This window comes from Peromyscus leucopus, chromosome 5 (genome assembly GCF_004664715.2).
Source record: "Peromyscus leucopus breed LL Stock chromosome 5, UCI_PerLeu_2.1, whole genome shotgun sequence".
NCBI lineage: Eukaryota > Metazoa > Chordata > Mammalia > Rodentia > Cricetidae > Peromyscus > Peromyscus leucopus.
In genome coordinates, this window is record NC_051067.1 from 92931953 (window position 1) to 92956811 (window position 24859).

Sequence of the window (24859 nt, forward strand, 5' to 3'; positions counted from 1 at the left end):
TCAAAACCATCCCTCCACTCCCTCTACCTCCAAGTGTGCATCTCTTCCTTCGGCTTTAGGGTGTGTTCAGCCCCTGCATGGCATTTACGTAAGCCAAAGGCTCTGCTAACAAAAGGCAAACCAGCACTCACCTTCTACTTTACAAGTGAAAAAAGACTGCCTGAGGCCCAGAACCTTGCCCAAGAACTGATCACTACCAGAACCACCATGGACCCAGAAACCAGAGCTTTGAAACCCCATCCATAGCTCCCCCATTATAAGCACTAAGTTAATCAAAACTTCTGTCCAGCCTAGCTTCACAGCCCAGACTGTCCCCTCCTAGAAATCCGCTAATCAGTACATTCACATTCCTGATACTCACCATGATCTCTCTCTGTTCTTCAAGATTCTTCAGAAAGTTGGAAAATTCCCGTAAGGAAGCATCTGTAAGGAGAAAGGCATGATGAGTTTGTGCTGGGCATGGCAGAGGACAGCAAACCAGACCTCACGCCTTTTTTACCTATGCATCGCTCATCATCAGTCTCGGCATCTCCAATAAACTCGAACTTAAAGTCTCTGAGCGAATGAGCAAACTTCCGCTGGGCTGCAGAAAGACCTAGGAAGAAACGCACAGAGATGAACAGGGCCCCTGCTTTAAAGCCAAGGACTACCACAAAATCCATTTCTGTTGGGATTGTAGACTTTGGGATTGCAGCACTCAGTATGTGAAAAGGCATAATCCAGCCCATCGCCCTCCATTTGGCACATGCCCGGGTCACCTGTCTCCCTCCCACACTAGAAAATCCACCGTGGCCCCATCCCTACACGCTTTCCCCAGCTGATCACTGCACCAAAATCTATCTCTCAGCACTTTCCTCAGTCAGGGCAGAATTTATTCTGAAGTTCACAAGGTAATTAGCATCCATCTGATAGCACTCCTCAGGGCTATGGAAGACCTAGACAGCTAACCACATCCTCTGAACTGATACTGCCATCACCAAAACCCCAACTACCCCCACTACCAACACCCCGACAGGTTTTGGCATAATTCCTCACATAGAAAAAGCTGACTAATACAGGACTAATGATGCTGATTAAGCTGAAACTCTAAAGAGGACTGAAAATAAGCATACAACCGCAAAATATAAATAACTGCTTTAAAAACTGAACTTTTTCTTAATTGGGCAAAGCATGCACATCACAAGAGGAAGTGAAAGAAATTAAAGTGGCCTGTAGCCACATGAAAAGGTGCTCCGTCTTCAGTGGTCAGAAATCAAAGGCCTCAGGACAGCTGAGTCTCCCAACTGCCAAAGTCTATGAAGAAACAAACCTCTCGCTGGCAAAACTGGCATAATTGCTTTGGTAGTTTTGCGATTCCAGGTAAATTTGATGAAGTCCCATGACCCAGAAAGTTAGGCAGATTTCTAAGATAAAACTCTTGCACATAGATATTTTCTGTGTGCAATAGAGAACTCTAGGAAAGACCCACCCCTGGAAACTGAGTCGGGACTATCCGCAACCAGCACCCAATACAAGAACAACAGACACCCTACACAGCCACACAAGTGAAGTATAATAAACTAACAGGGAGGTGACTCTCACAACTGGGAGAGAAAGAAGAACACTGGCACTGTAGAGAAGACACGATGGAGGCTTCCTCTTCTACTTCATGCCACACACTTATTTTAAGTACTGGTGGACTGCAGCCTCACTTTTGACACCTGTTATTTACTTAGCTGTCAGAACACACTGAGCCAGATATGGGGGCCCGTGGCTATGATTCCAGACTTGGGAGATAGGGACAAGAGAATTGCAGTGAGCTCATGGACACTGGACGACAGAGAAACTATCTCATAACCCCATCCAACCCCAACAGAGAAGAGCATCACGCAAGTCAGTCATATCTGTATGCATGCATTTAAGTTTTTAAAAATGTTCCTTTGAATCTGAGCGTGTATACATATAATCTGAAGCTGTTTCCTCAATATCCAGATAACCACTGAAAGAGCGAAGGTCTTCCATTTAAAGACAGTATAAGGACAGAATTAAATTTTATAGATTGATACTTTTTAAATAACAGTTTTGCAACATTAATGTTCTAATTCCAGCTGGGCATGATGGCGCATGCCTTTAAGCACTCTGGAGGCAAAGGCAGACAGACCTCTGTGAGTTCGAGGCCAGCCTGGTCTTCAAAGTGAGTTCCAGGACAGCTAGGGCTGTTACACAGAGAAACTCTGTCTCCAAAAAAAAAAGTTTTTCTAATTCCTCGTGTTATTTGCATAGCTAATCTGACATCGCTCCTCCCACACGTCATGCCTTCCTTGTGCTAAACATTTAGGCTTTTCTTTTTCTTTTAACGTATTTATTTTCAGTTTTGGTTGATCTTCTAGTGTCCGAGCTCATGTTTGTACCACTTAAACATCTGACCACATCAAAATCTGCTCCTTTTAATAATGACAAATGTAACCACTTTTCCACTGCTTAGAATATTTTAGCTTTCCTTTTTCTGTTTGAGGTGAAGAAGGAAGCCAGGGCTTGTGCATACTACACCCCACCTCTACTGAGAACATTTTAAATTCATGTATTTTTCCAATTTTAGATCTATGCTGCTTTTCCAAACAACAGAAGGCGTGGTTTCAGTTTAGTAAATTTAATGTAGCCCATCAAAAGCCTTTTCTCTCTAACAGCAGCACATGTGAAACTCAACCAGTTTCTGATGACTAGTTACAAAGGCCAGCTCCAGTCCTCTACTAGGGAAGGATGGGAGGAGGACAGTGGAGGAAAGTTTCTCACACGGACTTCCACTATTATTTCACTGATTTCTCATGAGCTGTCAGGCTGGTACTGATGCGTGTGGGCGTATTAAGATTTACAGATAGATCAGGAACCTAACCAGGGCAGCTGACATCCTTGGACTGCTCAGAGTATCTCAGACCCCCACACAAGTCCCTTCCTGGCACCATTTTAACTTCTAAGGCATTTTACATTATTCCCAGGTCCTCTGCCCAGATTCCATTTCTGCAGGTTCACTACTGTGGCACCACCGATCACTCTGCACTGTGGCACCACCGTTCACCCTGGCTGTGGCACCACCGTTCACTCTGCACTGTGGCACCACCGTTCACCCTGGCTGTGGCATCACCGACAGTGTCATGTCCTGCAATGTTGCTTAATTTGTGTCTCTGGTCTCAGAAGGTCGAGAGCGCTTTTAAGGTTTTCTATACCGAAGGTCCTGTGGCAAGTGTGACAATGTGACGTCCTCTTTTGTAACTCGAATATCTCACTTCTTTTGCTTCTCTGATGACTCCAAGACTTCCAGCAATGAAAGTGGTGAGAGCAGAGGCCGTTGACTTGTCACAGACCTTAGAAAGCCGTCAGCATTTCCCGAGTACGGGGACAGCTGCGGCCTGTCTTCTGGATCGCGTCCAGGTACATTCCTTCTGTATCTAATATCTAACGCTGTTTTCACCATGAAAGACAATGACAGCTGTGGCCTGTCTTCTGGATCGTGTTCAGGTACATTGCTTCTGTATCTAATATCTAACGCTGTTCTCACCATGAGAGAATGCTGACTTTTACCAAGCTCTTCCTCTATATAAAGAACTATATAGTTTTGTTCTTCACTGGTTGATTTAATATACATATTAATTTGCAGATGCTGAATCATGCCTGTGATAAATTCTACTTGATCACAGTGCATATCTTTATAATATTCCGTAGACTGGAATTGGTAGTGTTTTGTTGAAATGTAGGTTCAAAGATAATATCCTACAGTTTTATTCTTTCTTGATTCGTATTTAATCATTCTGGTTTTAATGTATACATGTGTGAGTGTAGGTATGCATGTGGGATCAGAACACAGCCTTGGGGTCAGCTCTCTCCTGCTACCTTTCAGGATCCAAGGTCACACTCAGGCTGTCAGGACTGTGCACAGCACCTCCACCCAATGCGCCATCTCACTGTCCAGTTCATCCTTGTGCCCCGGCCTGGCTTCGACGTTAAAGGAATGTGATCCTGTGGAGTACACTGAGAAGAAATCCTTCCTCTTGAACTTCCTGGAATAACTAAAGAAGTGGTCTTCACTGTTTTTATGATGTTCAACAGTAAAACTGCCTGGCCCTAAGGCTTACCATGTATTCATTTCATTTTAGAAACAGATCTCTCTTTCACAGCCCAAGTTAGCCTAAAAGCTCACAGTGATTCCTCCTGCCTCAACTTCCTGACAGTAGGTTCGCAGGACTGAGTCACCACACCATGCTCTTGGTATTCACTCTGACTCAAGCTTCCGCTGCGTACTGATCTGCTCACGGGTTTTCTATTTCCTGATGGTTAAACTGGGAAGCACGCAAGTGTCCAGACTGTTTGCTGTGTCCGCTCAGGTTTCCTCCTTCAGGATTTCATCTTGGTAGAAGGGCATGTCCAGCAATGCTTATGTTTCTCTCTCCTCTATCACACTTGTTGGTACACATTTGTTCTTAACAACTGCTAAGAAATCTTTTCACAGCCTCAGCTCACAATCTGGTTTGGGAAGCCCCCGGACCCCCACACGATGGCCTCTGCATGAGAAAAGTGATTCTTTATAGCAGATCCATCTACTTATTAACAGCGTTTAGTTAAAACCATGAAATACAGACAAAGCCGGAGCCTGGCCTCCCTGACTAGGCTCCTGTAGGCAACCCTGAGATTACAAGTGTGACACTGGCCATGCAGGACTCACTGCCCAGTGAGGGCTTCTGCTGCTGTGATAAAACACTGGCGAAATCAACTTGGGGAAGAAAGGCTTTTCAGCTCATCACGAAGGAAAGCAGGGCAGGAACACAGAGAAGACTCTGGACCAGAACTGAAGCAGAGGCTGGGGAGCATCGCGGTTATTGACTTGATTGCTCTCCGTGGTTGCGCAGCTGCCTTCCACATACAACAGAGGACCGCCCACCCAGGGCCAGGCACCCCCTTGTCAGGAACAATCAAGGAATGACTCACAGACACACCCACAGGCCAAAATGATGGAGGAAATCCCTTAACTAAGGTTCTCTCTTGCCAACTTGACGCAACCTAGACCTGACTAGCACATGCCCCTAAATCTCCCACAGCCTCTACTCCCAACATCTGAAGTACCAGTGGGATGCTTGAAGAACTATGGCATATTCCATCATCCTAAACTTGAAAAGGAAATGAACAATGAGTATAGCGAGCTTTTCTCGGGGTGCTGGATAGTTTTATGTCAACTTGACACAGGTATAGTCATCTAGGAGGGAACCTCAATTGAGAAAATGTAAAAAAAAAAAAAAAAAAAAAAAAAAAAAAAAAAAAAAAAGGAGGGGCGCTGGAGAGATGGCTCAGGGTTAACATCATTGGCTGTTCTTCCAGAAGTCCTGAGTTCAATTCCCAGCAACCACATAGTGGCTCACAACCATCTATAATGAGATCTGGCGCCCTCTTCTGGTCTGCAGGGATACATGCAGGAAGAACACTGCATACATAATAAATAAATAAATCTTTTTTTTAAAAAAAAGAAAATGTTTCCACAAGACCATGCTGCAGGAGAGTCTGCAGGGCATAATGTGTAATTAGTGGAGGGAAGGACCATCCCCCAGCCCATGGTGGGTGGTGCCACCCCTGGTCTGGTAGTCCTGGGTTCTATAAGAAAGCAGGCTGAGAAAGCCAGGGAAAGCAAGCCAACAAGCAGGACTCCTCCATGACCTCTGCACCAGCTCCTGCCTCCAGGAGCTGCCCTGCTTGAGTTCCTGTCCTGACTTCCTCCAGTGATGAACAGTGCTGTGGAAGTGTAAGCCAAACAAGCCCTTTCCTCCCAGATGCCTTGGCTGTGGTGTTTCCTCACAAAAACTGCCACCCTGACGACGATACTCAGTAAAGTGCAGGCATTTTACAAATCATATTGGGCTCCCCCACCCTTGTTAAATAGAGAAACTGCACCCAGAAGCTTGCATTCCTTGGCACATAGAAACCTAAACAACCAGACTGTCAATTGCATAGCAGTCCACCAAGGAAACTGCTGCCTATCATGCACATTCAAGCCAGAACCCAAATCCACCGATGTATGATTTATAGAACAGGGTGCAAATTCTAAGAACTTGGTAGTTTCGTGTCAGATTCTTGCCAAGGAAATAATGCTGACGTTAACCCACGAAACTCGGAAGTAAAACAAAACCCCTCCAGGACTGTGAGCCGCCTTCAAACTTCCACGTCTTCTCACTTGGCAACACCAGCAGCAGCACCACATACTAAGAGCACTGTGGCTTCTTTCTACAAGTCAAAAAAGGAAAGCAAATAACTCATCTTGCAAGCTTTAAAAAATAAAATAGTGCAAACATCCTCGTGAGCCCACAATGCATTCTTGAGCTAGTCTAGGCCTGAAGGCCACACTGGAGACTATGCTAAGAGCACTCAAGGGCCAACATTATCTGGTAACATGGAGTTAAGTGTTCACGGCCTTAACTTCCCAGCTCTGAGTGGTGTGAGTGGTCTATGAACTAATTTCTTATTCACAGAATAAATAGTATCTGAAGTCACTGGAATGACTGGAAATGACACACTGCTGGGGTAAAGGGACATCAGATTGAACCTACAAAGGAACATAAATGTCCCAAAACAAATACACACACCTGAAGGAGGACACTTGAAACCTAGCATACCACTTAACAACCAAACACAAAATAGTCTACTAGTTACAAAAACTCTTTGGACATCCCCCTATAAAAATAGCACCATCAATCTTCCCTAAACTGCATGTGCAATTCAGATGCAGTGCACACACTCCTCAGAAGGAGCAACTATGGCCAGGTGCAGAATAGAACCTCTGCCACAACCAACTACCGAACGGGAAAGGGATGTTAGCAACGTCCAGGCCACTGGCTTTCCAACTGTCGGAGCACAGGTTCTGTAGTTAAATAAAACCTTACTTATAGTAAAAGCAGGCACACGCACATGCCCATACACCCACACACACGCACCCAAGCACGCACCCCGCAAAGATCAAACAGGTAACATGTGTTTCCTATCACTGCTACTACAAAAGTGACCACAGGACAGTGTTTTTATTGTCACTCAGTTCATGGAGGTCAAGAACCTGTGCTCTAACAACTGAAGCAGCAGTGAGTCAGGCAATGGTTTTTCAGAGGGCTGAAAAGCAAAGTATACTTCACAGGGCTTCGCTCCCTCGGAAGGGTCCAGGGTCCCACCTTCTAGAGGATGCCCACATTCCTTAGCTCACGGGTCGCAGCACCGATGGCCTCACTCTGAATTCTGTCCTCACGTGCCCTTCTGCGACTTTTTAGGACCCACCAGAACTGTATTTGGCCCAAGGACCATCCAGGATCCATAATTTAGTGGCATCTTCAAGGTTTCCCTTCAGTTTTCAAGTGTCAGGAGTAGCTACCTCCGGAAGACTATTACCCTCTTTGCAGGCCCTCACAATGGGAGGAGCTCCAAGGACCACCCTGCATTCACAGCTCGTGCGCATGCGCTATTCCATCAACTCAGCTAACAGCTCGTGCGGCGTGCGCTATTCCGCACACACAACCGTGAAAACGTAGTTTTGGCAACTTGCTCCAATTCCTATAACCCGAGAAGTGACAGAGATCAGAAAGGCTGCTCAGGCGGAGGGAGGGTGACAGACTTGCTCCACGAGCAGCCGCCTCCCAGAGGACCCTGATGAGGTCAGAGGCTTGCCCAATCTGAAAACACCTGACACATCTTCACTCGACTGTCCAAGGAACAAAGGCATCACATTGGTGACCAACTCAATGTCACACACCCATTCTAGGAGACCTCTAAAGGGATTCAGGCCTGTTCTCTCTCAGGCATGTCAGAACTGTTTGCGGTTTTTGGCATAATCTCTGGAGGTACAGAGTGGCAAGAGCAGGCACTCCTGTGTGCAAAGGATACACAGTCCAACAAAGAGCACACCCCAACGACAGGCAGCTAGGGCCATGCACTCAGGTGTTTGCATGCATGCCTGAAGAATCAACGTGTGTTTGGGAGTAAAGAGTCACGGTCAGGTTTGGGGGGCAAATGCATGGCCAGTTCAACCCCAGTCTCCAGTTCAACAGCACATCATAAACAAGGATGGCTACGGGCCACAGGCCTTTACCTCGGCAAGACTGCCTGATGAAAATTAACTTGGCAATTCTAGGGTAGTAACTAAATACAGGCTTAAAAACCTGGGTCCTACAGAATTATTTATTTGTCTCTTACTTTCAGTAAATTTCCTTCTGACTCTCTCAGAAGCTCTGGTTGTTGTATTTTCAGAACGGCGGAAAGGAGTCACACCAAACAACAGGGCCCATGTGGGAGGATTACTGAGGAGAAGAGGAGAGAGAAGGGCCAGGGAAGGGTGCGGGGAAGGGGGTGGAGATCAGTCTCTGGGGAGAGATGGGAGGTGGACAAGGCCCACCTTTTATAAGGAAACAGAGTGAATGCGGACAGGGGGTGCTCTTGGTGGCTGCAGCTGAGGGTACATCCTGTCAGGACCCTAAGGGCAGGCCAGTGCAGATGCTAAATGCTAACACTGGTTAGACTTCTACAACCACGGCCTCACAAATGCCTAACAGCATTCGGATTCTCAAGTCCAGGCCCAATTTAAAAGATTTGGGTGGGAACTTGATCTTGGAGGCCGTATAATGTGATGAAACTACTTCACCATGAGAGAGGACAGGCAGCAAAGGGGCAGTGTGGTCATGAAGAGGAGGAGAAAGGCACTCGACCACCCCAGACAGACTGGTCTGACATCGACTGTGCATCGGAGGGCGGGAGATCTGGGCCAAGACACAGCTTTGCCATTTACAGATTTACGTCTTTGGAGGGTTGAGACAAGCCTGCTGGCCTTGAACTCACAGAGATCCCCCTACCGCTGCCTCCTGGGTGCTGAATTAAAGGTGTGTGCCACCACGCTCAACTTAGATTTACCTTGTACAAATGGAGAATAAGCAGAACACCACAAGTGACACAGCAGCTCATGTCACACCCCCTGGTGGCCAAGAAGCACAACCAAAAAGAAAGCGTGGCTAGTGGATTTTCTCCTTTCTTTGCCACCCCCCCCCCCTTTGAAAGCAGCCTCCTTCCCTGGGTCAGGCCCCTCTGAAAACTGTCTATAACCATTGGTGCACTTTACTGGTCTCCTGAGCATGTCTCAATCCTGTCAAATTGAGAATTAGGATTAACCATCACAATGAAGAAATTTTAACACTTACAATTAGCTAGAAATTTATTTCAAACAGTGCTCCCAAATACCCGGGGAGTATAATAACCACCTGATATTTATTTTGCATTCCCTCGGGAAGGGAGGGGAGGGGAAGAGAGGAGAGGAGGAAATTTCCTCAGGAGGACACTGAAGAAGGCCTGGGCCCAGCACTTCTCAGCCAGACTTAATTAAGGCAGGATGTAATGCTTAGAGTTAGGAAATGTTGAAACCAACAACAAGACATAATGCAGACTGCAAAAAGCGATTGAACTTTACAGAACCTGGTCATGAAGACGAAACCAGAGCTGACTAAGAATCACATGAAAGAGTAGATGGGGAGAGTAAACCAAGAAGCAAAAGGTGGTGAGAGAACACAGTGCCCCGGCGTCGACCAGCTGCCCTCTGATGTAAATCCGAAAGGTCTGGAACTAGTCTATTAAATGTGGTCACTTCCTCTATCCTCAGGTCTAGAATAAAACGCTCAACACAGAGTAGTGCTCGCTGTCGTTGTTGTTTATGAAGTGACAGGGACTGGAAAGATGGCTCGGTGGTTAAGAGAACTGCTGCTCTTCCAAAGGACCCAGGTTCAATTCCCACCACCCACACGGCTGCTCAGAACCATCTGTAACTCTAGTCCATGGTTATCACCCACCCTCTCCTGACCTTAAAGGACTCTAGGCACATAGATGGTGCACATACCTATATGCAGGCAAAATACCCATACACATAAAATAATAATTTTTAAGCTTTTTAAAATAAGTAATTAAAAATAAAAGACAGAATCTGTCACGCAAGATGGCCCCAGAGATTAATGTCCAGAAAACCAAAACCCTGAGCTTTTTCCTCAAAAGAGCAAGTCCTTGAAGACCGGGGGCCTAAGTTCAGGGCTATAACTATCACCCGCAGCCTGCAAGCCCGACAGATGCCTCTTAGGAGCGATGGCACAATTACACGTGGGTTTGCATTTGCACAAGCACGCTCATCGTGCACCATCACCTCAGGCCCAAGACGGCTTCTGACTACGCTGCTCTGTCCTCTACCTGGGGACTGCTCCCGCCACCTGCACACAAGTGCCAGCTTACAAGACACAAAGGTGAGGCAATCGATCATACCTTTTAGTCATTCTTTACCAGGTTCTAGATCTAGAGATCGATGATGACTGGCAATGGGGAGAACGATTGAAACAGGCTGGACTAGAAACTTGCGGGGCCTTTTATGTCCATAAAAAAGTGTATAACACAGTATTTACAGAGAAGACTGAGTCTAAACTCGGACGATCTCAAGCAGGTTTTACAAAAGTAAGACTACTTGTTTTGGAAAGACCTTGTCACAAAGTAGCTTGGCCTAGGACACAGCACAGAGGTCCTGGGTCAGCCTATGCCCCTCACCAGGATCAGCAGCACTAGCCATACACCTCTGAGTACACAATGTCCTCTTCATCTTACATTTCTTTCTTGTCAGCCTGAGGATAAAGATGAAGCTTCTAAAACAACTTGTAGAGAAGTAAAATAATGGGTCAAGGATTACTAAATTATCCTGTCCGGCTAACAGAATGACAAGCGGGAGAAAACAGGAAGCAAAGACAAGAAACCAATGTAAGGTGCAGAAAAAGAACCGCATGCTCGCCGTTTCATGACGGCAGACTGGGCAGCAGTTCTGCAAGAAGCTGCAGGTGAAGCCATGGCCAGAGAGTTTAACCGTCGGTTACCTGCAGAAGGGAGGCCAAAGCGAAATGCCAGCAACGTTTTAAGGAGGCCAAGAGAGAGGCCAGCCGTGAAGGGCGTAAGTGGTGGCAGGGCAGCAGCCGGCGGCCACATCGGCACGGAGCTCCAGACAGCTCAGATGCTTTAACGAAATAACAATTAAGCCAGGGTGGTGGCACACGCCTTTAATCCCAGCACTTGGGAGGCAGAAGCAAGCAGATCTCTGAGTTCAAGGTCAGTCTGGTCTACAGAACGAGTTTCAAGACAGCCAGGGCTACACAGGGAAACCTGTCTTGAAAAACAAACAGTAATAATAACAAATAATAATAACAAAACACTGCTTTAGGCTGTCAGGCTTGGTAAATCAGCAAATCGTGCTGGATTCTCCCCACCTCCTGCACTCCCCGTGAGGCTGGCTCCCGTCGGTATCTCAGCCACTGGTACAGCACCAATCCTGCTGTCCCGATTGGAGAGGGTGTGATGAGGCACGTGCTTTTAAGTGTAAAAATGACAGAAAGCTGTCATCTTTAAAGTAAGGAAAACAACTCCATTACCTAAAAGTACACAGAATTCAAGGGCACAACCCAAAAGAGAGCATTAGAGGAAAGTACTTAAAGTTACTTCACAGCACACCCACAAATAGAGATAGTGTACTACAAATCATTCATACCAAAACATTCTAGTATAAATTCCATGTCTTGTAACTCTTCCAACTGTTTTTCTGTCCAAAATTTGATTTTAAAAAGTATTTGATTTTTGAATTATCATTTCTTTATGTAACACATTTTCAACCATTCTAATCATCACAATTGTGTTACCTAATATAATCAACCATACTTATTATTTTTCTTTTCTATGACTTTCTTTGGTTATCAATTCACAATTCTTACTTATGAGAAACTATTATACTGGGTATTTTATTTAAAAAAAAAAAAAAAAAAAAAAAAAAAAACAACTTTATCCCTTTATCCAGCCACGGGGGAGGGGGGGAGGGGTGCTGTGGGATAATGCTCTTGTACACTGGTTTAATAAAACGCTGATTGGCCAGTAGCTAGGCAGGAAGTATAGGAGGGATAAGCAGACTAGGAGAATTCTGGAAAGAGGAAGGCTGAGTCAGGAGTCACCAGCCAGACACAGAGGAGGCAAGATGACAAGGCAGAACTGAGAAAAGGTACCAAGCCACGTGGCTAAACATAGATAAGAATTATGGGTTAACTTAAGTGTAAGAGCTAATCAGTAATAAGCCTGAGCTAATGGCTGAGGAGGTATAATTAATATAAGCCTCTGTGTGGTTTTATAGGTGGCTGAGGGACCATGGGGCCAGGCATGACTGGAGGAACACAGACTGCGGGGCCTGGCGGACGAGAACACTTACAGCTGGGGGGGGGGGGTGAGGAGGAGGAGGGGGAGGGGGAGGGAGGAGGAGGAGGAGCAGCAGCAGCAGCAGCAGCGCTCGCTCACCTTTAATCCCAGCCCTGGGAAGAGAGGCAGGCAGATCTCTGTGCATGTAGCCTGGTCTACTCGGGAAGTTCCAGGCCAGCCAGGGCTACACAGTTAAAACACTCTCTCAAAAGGGGGGAGGGAGGGAGAGACTTGTCCTCAATCTTCACGTCAGAAATGAGGAGGCTCCCATGATGAGCGAAGTTAGTCACATAGTAATGCTAGCCATCAAACCCAGGCCTCTCCAAGTCCAACTCATTGTATTTCAATCTTCAAGCCATGTGGCAAAGATGCTTCTTCCCTCCTTAGTGTGACATCGGCTCACAGTCTTCAGTGTGTGAGAGGTTCGGGAACTTGATGGCTTTGCTGGACAGAACCACGTGGTAAGGGTAAGTTCTGTGGTACCCACAGGCAATACTACTGGACGTGGCATTCCCTGTACTGAGTGTCAAAGGGACCCTTTGAGACAAGAAATTAGGACAGAGGGTTATCTTTTATTACTTTGATTTTTTTGTTTGTTTGTTTGTTTTTGTTTTTGGAGACAGGGTTTCTCTGTGTAGCTTTGCGCCTTTCCTGGGACTCACTTTGTAGACCAGGCTGACCTCGAATTCACAGAGATCCGCCTGGCTCTGCCTCCCGAGTGCTGGGATTAAAGGCGTGCACCACCACTGCCTGGCTTACTTTGGTTTTTTTATTGGCATAAAGAATACTGGCTTCCATTGTGGAACCCTTCCCCATGTCTCCTCACCCCAGCCCTACCCTCTGTACCCGTCCACCACCACTCACAGCCTCCTTCCTACCTTCAGGTTACACAGGGAATCTGGGCAGAATGTAAGTTAACTGGGCCCCTAAGCTGTTTGGGGACCTGGCTTTTATTTTTCCCCAAACAAGAAAACAAAACTTCCTTGTTGAAAAGCAAACTCTCTATCACATGGCAAGCGTGTGCTCCGAGAAGATCGCCAAGGGTCTAATGGCCACACTTGGAACAGCACTAACAAGAACAGCGGCTCTCAAGGTGGCCCAGTGCATGTCTGAACCACAACAGACATCGGCACATTGTCAACAGAAGATAGAACACAGAAGATAGGTGAGCTGAAGATGCTTAGGTTCTACTATAACAGAATACTGAAATACATGTGAACACGCTAACAAAGTCTAAATGAGACTAACAGCTTAGAAACTGTGACAATATACACATAGAACTTTGGTGTCTGAAGACATAATTTAAACAAATATAGAAATGCATGCAACCTGGGAAACCAGCTGGGCACTCAGCATGCACCTGGTAAGACTAATGAACAGAGCTGCTCAATCTGTCCAAGGAGCTGGCTTCACGGTGTGATCTTGGGATTTCTTCGGGGCCAAACAAAAATAAGGACTAATCATACATTTTACAAAGCTCTACAACAATCTGTATTATTTTATGAGTGTTTTGCCTCCAGGAATGTATACAGACCAGGAGCCTGCCTGGTGCCCATGCAATCAGAAGAAGATAATAAACACCCTGGGACTAGAGTTACAAATGGTTGTGAGCTGCCATGTGGGAGCTGGGAATTAAACCTGGATCCTCTTCAAGAGCAGCAAGTGCTCTTAACTTTCCAGTCCTATAAATAACATCTTCAAAGAAAACTTATGGGGTAGAAAATACGGTGTATGTATAAACTCACTGCCTTAGCTTTACGGGCACAGAGCTGGAGAGCAGGTAATGCGGGACCAGTACTCTGCGAGCATGAACTTTCCCGGGCCAATCAGGAGACCAATAAGCAACAAAGGCTGAACAGGGTCTTTAATTTTAACTTTTCTGGTTCAGATCAGCAAAGGAGCCTCCCTCACAGCTGTCAACAGAGCTGGGAGATAAGTGAGTTGTGAGTACTATAAAGAACCATCAGGTTCAACCAAAGAGTTCAGAAAAGGTAAGGTTTATAATACATATGTACTGGCTTTGGGAAAATTACATAAATACTGATATAAAATTGATTTTGTATGCCAACATAAGAAGCTGAATCCCATAGAAAATCTTACAAAAGAAAAGAATGTTGGGCGCTGCCAGCATAACACTCAGTTACAGGGCATGGGGCCTTGGGTCTGTCTGATCCTCAGCATCTAAGAAAAAGTAGATCAGTTTTTAAAACAATGACAAACAACTGACTGCCTCACTTCTGCCCTTCTCCAACTGCGTGGCACAGACAAGGTGTCGTGGGGAAGTGTTCTCAGAGGCAGCTGGTGTCTATGGCGTGCACAAGTGTTGTCTTGGGAAGCCCCCCCCATGCGAAGCTCCTCCAAGAGCCCCTTGTCTGGGTGACGTCACCATCTTAATTACACTGTTGGCTTTCTTTGAAGCAGAATAAGAACGGCGATGGCAGCCTGTGATAGAACTTTCTTTTGCAGGAAGGAATATGTCATAAGGTCATTCAGAAACTATGTTATTTTCAGTTTGTATCAAAAGTGACTAAAGTTGCATCAAATACACAGTAGACATTCCATCTCAGTCCATATAAGACTGGATCCTTTCCTTGTTTGGACAGTTCTCCACTGTTGTGAATTCTCTGCTGTGTTAAATACTGTAAAGCCCAGAGCAATCTGTACTTTTCACCAAAACATATGCACATACATACATACACACATAGATACATACATACATACACACACACACACACACACACACACACACACACACACACACACACACTAACTCACTCCAGATTCTGCTTAACTACCAACAAAACCCTGAGTCTAATCACTTAGCCTGACTAACTGCCAAGATTCCTTACCTAGAAGACAGGTAAGATTTCATGAATACAAGAGAATAAGTTCTAAATGTTCCTGGTGATTTTGTAATTGCTTTAAAAATCCAGCATTATTAATGGAGCTGGAAAGATGGCTCCGCAGTTAAGAATGCTTGTTCTGCAATCATGAGAAACTGAGCTCAGACCCACACAACAAGCTGAGCATCACCACAAATGCCTGTAGCACCAGACTCAAGGGCTCCAGTGAGACACAGGTGTTCTCTGCTTTGAAGGACTAGGAGGAAAGTGACATAGAGCAGCATACCCTGATGCATCAGACCAAATTGTACACCATCCAAGGAGGACGGATCTGAAATCCTGAGCAACTCAGGTTCAAAGTGCACACAATGGACCAGGCAGACCTAAATAGCCAGTGGAACCATGATAAATAGCTTGACCTAGGAAACCCCTTTGGTACCAGGGGCCTGAGACTCCTTTCCTTTACCCAGAAATATAAGGAAAACTATGGATGCCACTAGAGAGATCCCATACCACTTCAACAATGACTCACAACCGCCCTAGGCCTCTCCAGGCACGGGATCATGCCACAAGCAGGGAAGCCCCTGAGTCCCCACAGGCCTGACACTACCTTTCCCTACTGAGAAACAGCTTCACAGTCCAGTCAAGGGAAATTCCCTCAGCCCTCACGGCCAGCCCAGCAGGAAGCAATGAGACCAGAGCCCCAGGGCAGCTGATCAAGTCAGACTCAAGTATTTTCCCAAAGGCTCCCTCAAAATTGAACCACCACTGGAGACACCACACACACACACAAATCAGGATCTGTGAGCTATAACTCAAGATCTGCACAGCACCCAGGGTATCTTAATAGGCAGTGTATCCAGGATACAACTGAAAATCAACCATCAGAAGAGCCAGGAAAGACACCATCTGAATGAGAAAGCCACTCAGCAGGCACTAGCCCTGGAGCAAATCAAGTCTAAAATACTTTAAAGCAGCCACCATAACATGACTTCAACAATCAAATATAGAAAATCTGTTGCAGTAAGTAGGAAATTTTTTTTAAAAATCTCAGCAAAGAAGCAAAACTTCTTTGAGCAGACTCACAAGGACAACAGATGACTCAGAGGCTGGACATACAGTGATCTTGCAGAGGGCCTGAGTCTTTAAAAGCTGAAACAAGTAATGAATATAAATTCTATACCCAGCAAAACTATCCTTTGAGAGCAGTGGACAGATACTCTCAGAAGAGGAAAAACTAAAAACGTTGCTACCAAAATTAGAAAAAGAATTTCATATTTCAATAAACTTTTCTACATAGATGATCTCTTACTAAATTGACACGACACATACAAAATGCTTAAACTGGCTTTGAATAATAAACAACATAAAACAGAGCTGCTGCAGGGCTGGCCCCTCATGAAAAAAAACACAAAGGAAAATATGTGTGTGCATGAGAGAGCACGCGTACACACACACACACACACACACACACACACACACACACTCACTCACTCACACACTGGCATGAGGGGAAGAGAGAGAATAAGATGGACACCATAAGAGGTCTTTGTTACCAGACTTTGAGGAGATACAGCAGATCCTTGCGGGGAAATTCATAACTATCATCAATTTCACGGGTGACAGTTGTTTTGTGCCTCCAAGGATGAGAATGGTGTGATGTCCTGGTTTGCTTTCTGCTGCTGGGACAAAGACCACAACCAAACACCAGCTGGGGAGGAAGGGGTTTCTTCCAGCTGACAGTTACCGCAGGAACTTTGAGTGATGAACTGAAGCAGAGGCAGCAGAGGCGGAGAAGCGCTGCTCACTGGCCTGCTCCTCCCAGCTCACTCATTCTGCCCTCTAATACACCCATAATCAACCGGCAACGGGAGCACTGCCAAAGGCAGCTGGACCCTCCCACAGCGGGCCATCTAAAAACTGCCTACAGATTTGCCTACAGGCCAATCTAATGGATACATACATATTCTCTCCTCTTCTCCCCTCCTCTCTCCTCCTCTTCCTATTTCTTCTCTCTCTCTCTCTCTCTCTCTCTCTCTCTCTCTCTCTCTCTCTCTCTCTCTCTCTCTCTCTCTCTCATATTTATTTATTATGTATACAAAGTTCTGCCTGCATGTATGCCTGCAGGCCAGAAGAAGGCACCAGATCTCATTACAGATGGTTTTCAGCCACCATGTGGGTGCTGGGAATTGAACTCAGGACCTCTGGAAGAGCAGCCAATGAATGCTCGTAACATCTGTGCCATCTCTCCATTTTCTCAACTGAAGTCCCCTCTTCCCAGATGACCCTGGCTTGTGTCAGGTTGATTTAAAAAAAAAAAAAAAAAAAACCTCTAAACAGGACATATTACAGTGGAAACTCCTGGGGAGTGCAGAACAAAGTGGATAATGAAAGACTTGACTTCCTTCCCCTTCCTCCTCCCTTTTCTTTTCTTTTCTTTTGAGACAGGGTTTCTCTGTGTAGCCCTGGGTGACCTGGAACTCATTCTGTAGACCAGGCTGGCCTCAAACTCACAGAGATCCAACTGCCTCTACCTACCCAGTGCTGGGATTAGATTGTGCCACTATTGCCCGGCCTACAAATTTTAAAGAGAAAACACACACACACACACACACACACACACACACACACACACACACACACGTTTTAGTAACTTTGCTGCTGCCATACAAAACCAAACGATGCCGAGGCCAGAAGAGCAAGGCGCTCATCCTGCCCATCTCAGTTCAGCATCTTAGAATCCCACAGTGCCAGGCTCCAGCTTCCATGCTTAAAACACAAGGACCCCACCACTGGCCAGTCCCAACACACAAGGAGGACGGGAGAGAAGAGAAAACACAGCAGATGACATCATCGAGACCTTCAGAGCACAATCCTGCAAAGACAAACCACGCAGCAGGGAGAAAGAAGACAAGATGAGGCCTGCAAACAGGACTGTAAAGGGTGTAAGTGTGGTGTCAGAGTTACATCTCACGTCTCTGAAAAGACCCCGGTAACGAAGGCATGCTCACTAATGCGGCAATATTCAGGATTGGGGCCTTTGGATAGTAACAGATCGTGAGCACTCTAAATTCATCAGTGGATCAATACATGGGCTAATTTGTATTCCAATGGACTATTTATTAGAAGAGGGTGTCCAGTAGATTGCAGAAGGCCACTGGAGGCGTGGCTTTAGAGAAGGTTCTGTCCCTGGCCGTCCCGCCCTCTCCGGCTTCCTCCCAGCCAATGTGAGGCAAGCAGCTTCCTTCACCACACACTTACTGAACCAAGGGCACAGAGACAGAAACCATGAGCCAAAATAAGGTCTTCTCCCTTCTAAATTATCTCTCGTGGGATTTCTGTGGTAGAACACTAGCCTGTTTTATGCCTGTACACATACTTTTCCACAACACTACACCACATTGTTGGTCTCTGCCATGGATTACACACACTGAAAGGAACTGGTACGCCCAACTTCCTTTCTGTTGGACAGCACCAGTATAATTTCAACAAATATTGATAAAATTGATCACTTTTCTCTATTATATTCCTAGATCATTCCTCCTCTACAAGAAAAGGAAAACAGGCACACAAATAGCTCCACACACTCCACTTCTATGTGCAGCGCACAGCAAATGAATCACGACCCTCTAGCATCGATCACATCACAAAGGTCCATCAGAAGACGAGTGTGACTCCAACAGTCCTCTTTGCTTGCCTGACATTCACTCACTACCTCCATGTGCCAGACACCATGGTGAAAGATACGCACCGTCTTCAAGGATTCACCCTCCAGAAGTTGCTTTTGTGAATTCCTACACTGTAAGAATTCACAGAAAGGCGGATCTCAAAGCCAACTCTTCTCCGCCATCTGCCAGCAGGCCCGAAGCAGACGGACAGACGGACGGACGGACGGACCCCGCTGGCAAAGGGATGTGATTTTAATCCACAACAGAGCTGAGATGTTTCTCAAGGGAAATTTTCTGGTAAATAGTGGGCTAGGTAGCTGTGGACACGTGGGATAAAAGGAGAAAAGCAAGAACATAACACACTTTTGCAGAGTGCTTTCAGAAGGTCAAGTACACAGCACATAAAATCTGTGAGCGCCAATATTGACTGCAAGCTGCCACAGTCACAGGGAGATTAAAGTCTGCCAGCTGCTGCACTACCCAGATTACAGACAATGGCACAGATGGTTAGAAACCTCAAGACATACCCTAAATATTGTTTTTTTTTTTTTAAATAGTGAAACATAAACAGTGATGTGGTGGAAACAACCTAACCGACCATCAAAAGGAGTCTGCTTAAATAATTACAGCGTTACTGGATACTTGAAAGGACAGTGAAAATCACACTGCCCAAAGCTCCTGCTGACACTGCTGTATCCATTACTAGCTTCACGGCCGTGTGTCGCAGGATCCTGGAAGGGTGAGGCGCGGTCCCATGCTGCTCTTCCACCTGAGATCATCCCAGCATCCAAGTCCCATGAGGGAGAGAAGAGAGTGCCACTTAGTGCACCCCAGGTCTTAAGGGTCCCAAGTGGCCATGCCCCAGGGGCAGGTACTTCAAGGTCTTAGGCAGGTGTAACAGTTACCTGCTACCTCACTAGGGGTGGTGCTTCAAGGTCATGGCTAGAAGAGCTACCCACTACAGCTGTGAGCTATTCTGGACTCTCAGCCTCCATTCCATCACCTGTAAACTGGGGATAACAGAACACAATAGGCTGAACAATCTGCAACGACACCCAGTAACAGAACACACGGTAGCCATTACCACACTAATCACAGCATCTGTGATTACCCCAAGACCTCAACAAGACTGACCCTGTTAACGTCCCCTCACAGGGAGAGGGACAGGAAGGGTCATGAGACCCTCATCTGAGATGTCAGCCACTCAGTCGCTCCGCACTCACACCCTCCTTGTTGTAGGCCATGTGGTCCCAGAAGCACCTGATCTAGGGAGGGGCGATCTCACGTAGGGATACAGAAAATTAACTGGAGTAGGCTCTTAGCTGGGTAGCTATGGGGAAGCTGTCACTCATCCTGGAGTGAGACTTTCAATGACGGAGTTGTTGAGGCGTGTCTTGGTTACGGTTTTATAGCCGTGAAGAGATCAGATGAATATGGCAACTCTTACAAAGCAAACATTTGACTGAGGGGGCAGCTTACAGTTCAGAGGTTCAGTCCATTATCATCGAGGTGGGGAGCATGGTGGCACGCAGGCACACATGGTGCCGGAGCTGAGAGTCCTCCGTCTTGCAGGCAACAGGAAGTCAACTGACCCACTGGGTGATATCCTGAGCATAAGAAAGCCCAAAGCCGACCCCCACAGTAACACACTTCCTCCAACAAGGCCACACCCACTCCAACAAAGTCACACCTCCCAATAGTGCCACTCTATGAGATTATGGGGCCAATTACATTCAAACCACCACATTCCACTCCCTGGCACCCATAAGCTTAAAACAATACCATAATGCTGCATTTAGTCCAACTTCAAAAGTCCCCAAAGTCTATCACAATCACAACAATGTTTAAAATCCAAAATTTGAAGTCTCTTTGAGATTCATTTCATACAATCTCTTAACTATAACCCCCCATAAAATCAAAATCAAAAAACTGATCACATATTTCCAACATATATGGCACAGGATATACATTACCATTCCAAAACATAGGGAAAGGAGCAGAGTGAGAAATACTGGACCAAAGCAAGACTTAAAAACCAGCTGCACAGCTGGGCGGTGGTGGCACACGCCTTTAATCCCAGCACTCAGGAGGCAGAGGCAGGCGGATCTCTGTGAGCTCGAGGCCAACCTGGTCTACAGAGCAAGTTCCAGGACAGGCTCCAAAACTACACAGAGAAACCCTGACTCAAAAAACCAAGGGAAAAAAAAACAGCTGCACAAACTCCGAACTCTGCAGCTGTATGTCTGATGTCACACGCTCTGCAGATCCCCACCGCTCTGTTTAGCTTTGTTCACTGCAGCACACTTCTTTCTCTTGGGCTGGTTCCACTCCGTTAGCGGCTCTCCTAGGCAGGTATTCCATGACTCTGGCACTTCTAACATCTTTGGTTCTCCAAGTCAAACCAGGATTCAACTTCACAACTTCACACAACAGGGTGTCCATTCAGGGACACCCCTGACACATGCCTGGCATCAGCAGCTTTATTCCATAACTTCTTCCTTCTAGCCTTAACTCTAAAGCCAAAGCTGCCAAGGTCTGCTGCTTGCTGGGGCTGGAACATGGCCCCCTTATTCAATGACATCTTCCCCAGCTTTCTGTCCTTCACTGCCTAGGCTTGACTGTCCTGAAACTGGATCTGTAGACCAGGCTGGCCTCAAACTCAGAGATCCGCCAGCTTCTGGCTTCCCAGTGCTAGGATTAAAGGTGTGCACTAAACTTTCCCTTGGTTGCTTTCCACAAGTTGGAAACTTGGCTGGCTGGGATCCTGCCCTGAGGTCACCACCCCCTTTATTCCATCTCTTAATCTATTTATCCCCTTGAACACAGGATTTGGCTCCATTCCACTTCCTGGTGCTCTTTGTCTCTCAAAGTGTCCATGTATAATTTACCCTGCTCAGCCTGCTCCTTTCATTATAAATCTTCATTAGAGTTACCAACTAAAAACCACACGACAGAGTCTATACTAGGTTGTTTTACTATTTCTTCTGCCAAAAACAAAAAACAAAAACAAAAACAAAAACAAAAAAAGCCAGGTGGTGGTGGTGGTGGTGGCGGCGGCGGCAGCGGCGGCGGCACACGCCTTTAATCCCAGCACTCGAGAGGCAGAGCCAGGCAGATCTCTGTGAGTTCAAGGCCAGCCTGGTTTACAGAGTTCCAGGACAAGCTCCAAAGCTACACAGAGAAAGCCTGTCTCGAGAGGGAGGGAAAAAAAAAAAGATTTCTTCTGCCAACAAGTTAATCCAAAACTCTTTAGCCTCAGACAAACTCTTCAGACAAGGGCAAAAAACAGCCACTTCACCAAAATATCACAAAAATGATCTCTAGGCAACATCCTAAAATTCTCCTCGGAAACCTCTTGAATGAGCCCCACGACAGTCCAAACAACTCTCAGCACTTCTGACTTCCAAGGTCCTACTAGTACGGCCCATTAAGCAGCACTTAAAGCATTCCACTGCTTTCCTAAACCAAAGTCCAAAGTCCTCCAGACAAACACATGATCCAGGCATATCACAACAATCCCCCAGTCCCTGGTACCAACTTCTGTCTTCCTTGGGGGTTTTATTGCTGTGATGAGACCCCATGACCACGGCAACTCTTCTAAAGAAAACACTTAATTGAGGTGACTCGCTTACAATTCCAGAGGTTCAGTCCATTATCATCATGATGGGGAGCATGGGGAATATGGGAGCAGGCAGATGTGGAGCTGGAGCTGAGAGTGCTGTGTCTTTTGGAAACAGGAAACTGACTGACAGTCACACTGAGGGAAGCTTGAACTAAAGAGACCTCAAAGCCACCCTCACAGTGACACACTTCCTCCAATAAGGCCATGCCTCCTAACAGTGACACTCCCTTGGGGGCCATTTTCTTTAACCCTCCACAGGGAAGTCACCCATGCTACTGTAAGTCACTAAGTTGGACTTGAGTGTTATATTACTTTCATCTGTTGCTAGTGCTCTATCTAGAGCAGTAGTTCTCAACCTGGGGGTCATAACCCCTTTGGGGGTTAAAACAACCTTTCCACAAGGGTCACATATCCTGTATATCAAATATTTATATCATGATTACAATAGTAGCAGAGTTATAGCTCTAAAGTAGCAATGAAAATAATTTTGTGGTTTGGGGTCCCCACCGCATGAGGAACTGTGCTAGAGAGTGGCAGCCCTGGGAAGGTTGAGAACCACTGCTCAAGAGTGAGCAGACGTTTGTTCACGGCTCCCAGGAAAGCTAACTCATCGTGACAAAAGACTGTGTGCTGGGGCTGGAGAGATGGCTCAGCAGTTAAGAGAGAGCACTGACTCACTCCAGAATTCGATCCCAGCACCACTTGGCAGCTCACTACCCTCTGTAACTCCAGTCCTGGGGGACATGGCACTCACTTCTGGCCCCCGCGGACACCAGGCATGCATGTGATACACAGACACACGTGCAGGCAATACACCTGCACGTGCACATAAGTAAATGCATATGTACTACACAATTCAAGGCACACCTCTTCTAGTTTTGTCTTGGGTTCAGGTTATCTAGGATGGATATGATTCGTAACAACCCATCCGGGTGTACACTTGTAGGCACACTTCTCTAGGACCATGAACAGCTCAGTAAGAAATATTTTAAGTGGGGATAATTATAAGGTCTACTGCATTCTGCATTGTATGAACTAAAATTATGTTACAAGAATTAAGTTCACACTGAAGTTTTCGGCCTAATACACAAGTGGTTGCACAATTATCGTCAGGCCCTGTTTCAATCTCCCTTCTGCAGCCTCAGGCAGTGTTCGCTGGTTGAAGCAACTTCCCAGGTGAAGCCTAACACAACCTCTGTAACACCAAAGCCACTAGGGAAGTTAACTAGGACACCGATTTTACCACTCCCACCATGATTATGTCCCGGCCTGCCCTGCTGTGCTCTCCAAGACTCTAGCACATGGTGGTCTCTGCATACTCCCAACATGGAACAGGAGATGCTCAGCTACCCCGCCCTGCGCTTGCAGAATACGCTAACAGAATGACTGGAAAAGCCTCAGAACAAACACAACATCCTCAACCTTGCTGGCTAAGTGCTGGCAATTTGCTTCATAGGTAAAATGCCAGTGTTCCTACCTGTTTCCTCCTTCACTCATTCTACACACACAGACACGGGGTTCCCGCACTCTGGGAGGCTCGCTGCTGAGGGAAGACACTGGAGGTCTGGGTCACTCTAATGTTTAACTCTCTGACTGCCTAGATCCTAGACAATGGAATGACAGACCTATGGAACCTAAGCAGTAAGAGGGACTAACACTTAAAGCAAGAAGCCAACAGGGTGCTCAGGCAGTCTGTCCACAGACCATCGGCATCTCAGGCTAACGACCACTGATGGGAGGGCCCGCCTCCCTCTCCTGGAGGGCCCGCCTCCCTCTCCTGTGCACAAAGGCCCACTCCTTCTATAGACAGTGGAGTTAGGACTGTCAGACTCCAGAAATGTATACTTTTTTAAGATTTATTACATTATAGTGTGTGTGTATGTATGGAACTGAGTGTATTTCAGTGTGCCACATGCATTTAGGTGCCCACAGAGCCCAGAAGAGGGCTTCTGGTCCCCTAGACGGGAGTTAGAGATCTTCTCTAGCCCTGTATGTGGTGGGAACTGAACCTAGGTCCTCTGGAAAAGCAGCCAGTGCTCTTAACCACTGAGCCATCTCTCCAGCTCCCCCTTGCTTTTTTTTTTTAAATAATCACAACTGCATATTCAAAATGGTGTCTACTGTACAATATAGTTTAATATCATGGAAACCAAAACATCTAATTTTTGTTATGTTTTTCGAGACAGAGTTTCTCTGTGTAGCTTTGCACCTTTCCTGGAACTCACTTGGTAGCCCAGGCTGGCCTCGAACTCACAGAGATCCGCCTGGCTCTGCCTCCTGAGTGCTGGGATTAAAGGCATGCGCCACCATCTCAGGGGTTAAGAGCACTGGCTGCTCTTCCAGAGGACCTGGGTTCAATTCCCAACAACCACATGGCAGCTCACAAGTGCCCGTGACACCTGTTCCAGGGTACCTGACACCCTCACACAGACATCCATGTGGACAAAACATCTAAATTTTAAAAACACCTTTGATCCAGACCC

At 46.4% G+C, this 24859-nt stretch overlaps 1 protein-coding gene across 1 annotated transcript in view; it reads right to left on the reverse strand.

The window, feature by feature from the left end:
* Positions 1 to 24859, reverse strand: part of Arhgap10 (Rho GTPase activating protein 10) — a 95718-nt gene that overhangs the window by 25309 nt on the left and 45550 nt on the right. Inside the window, exons 2-3 of the mRNA XM_037206151.1 lie at positions 500 to 595; positions 362 to 423 (exon numbers count right to left, since the gene is read on the reverse strand). Of these exons, the coding sequence (XP_037062046.1) occupies positions 362 to 423; positions 500 to 595 (158 nt within the window). The remainder of the gene's footprint in view (positions 1 to 361; positions 424 to 499; positions 596 to 24859) is intronic.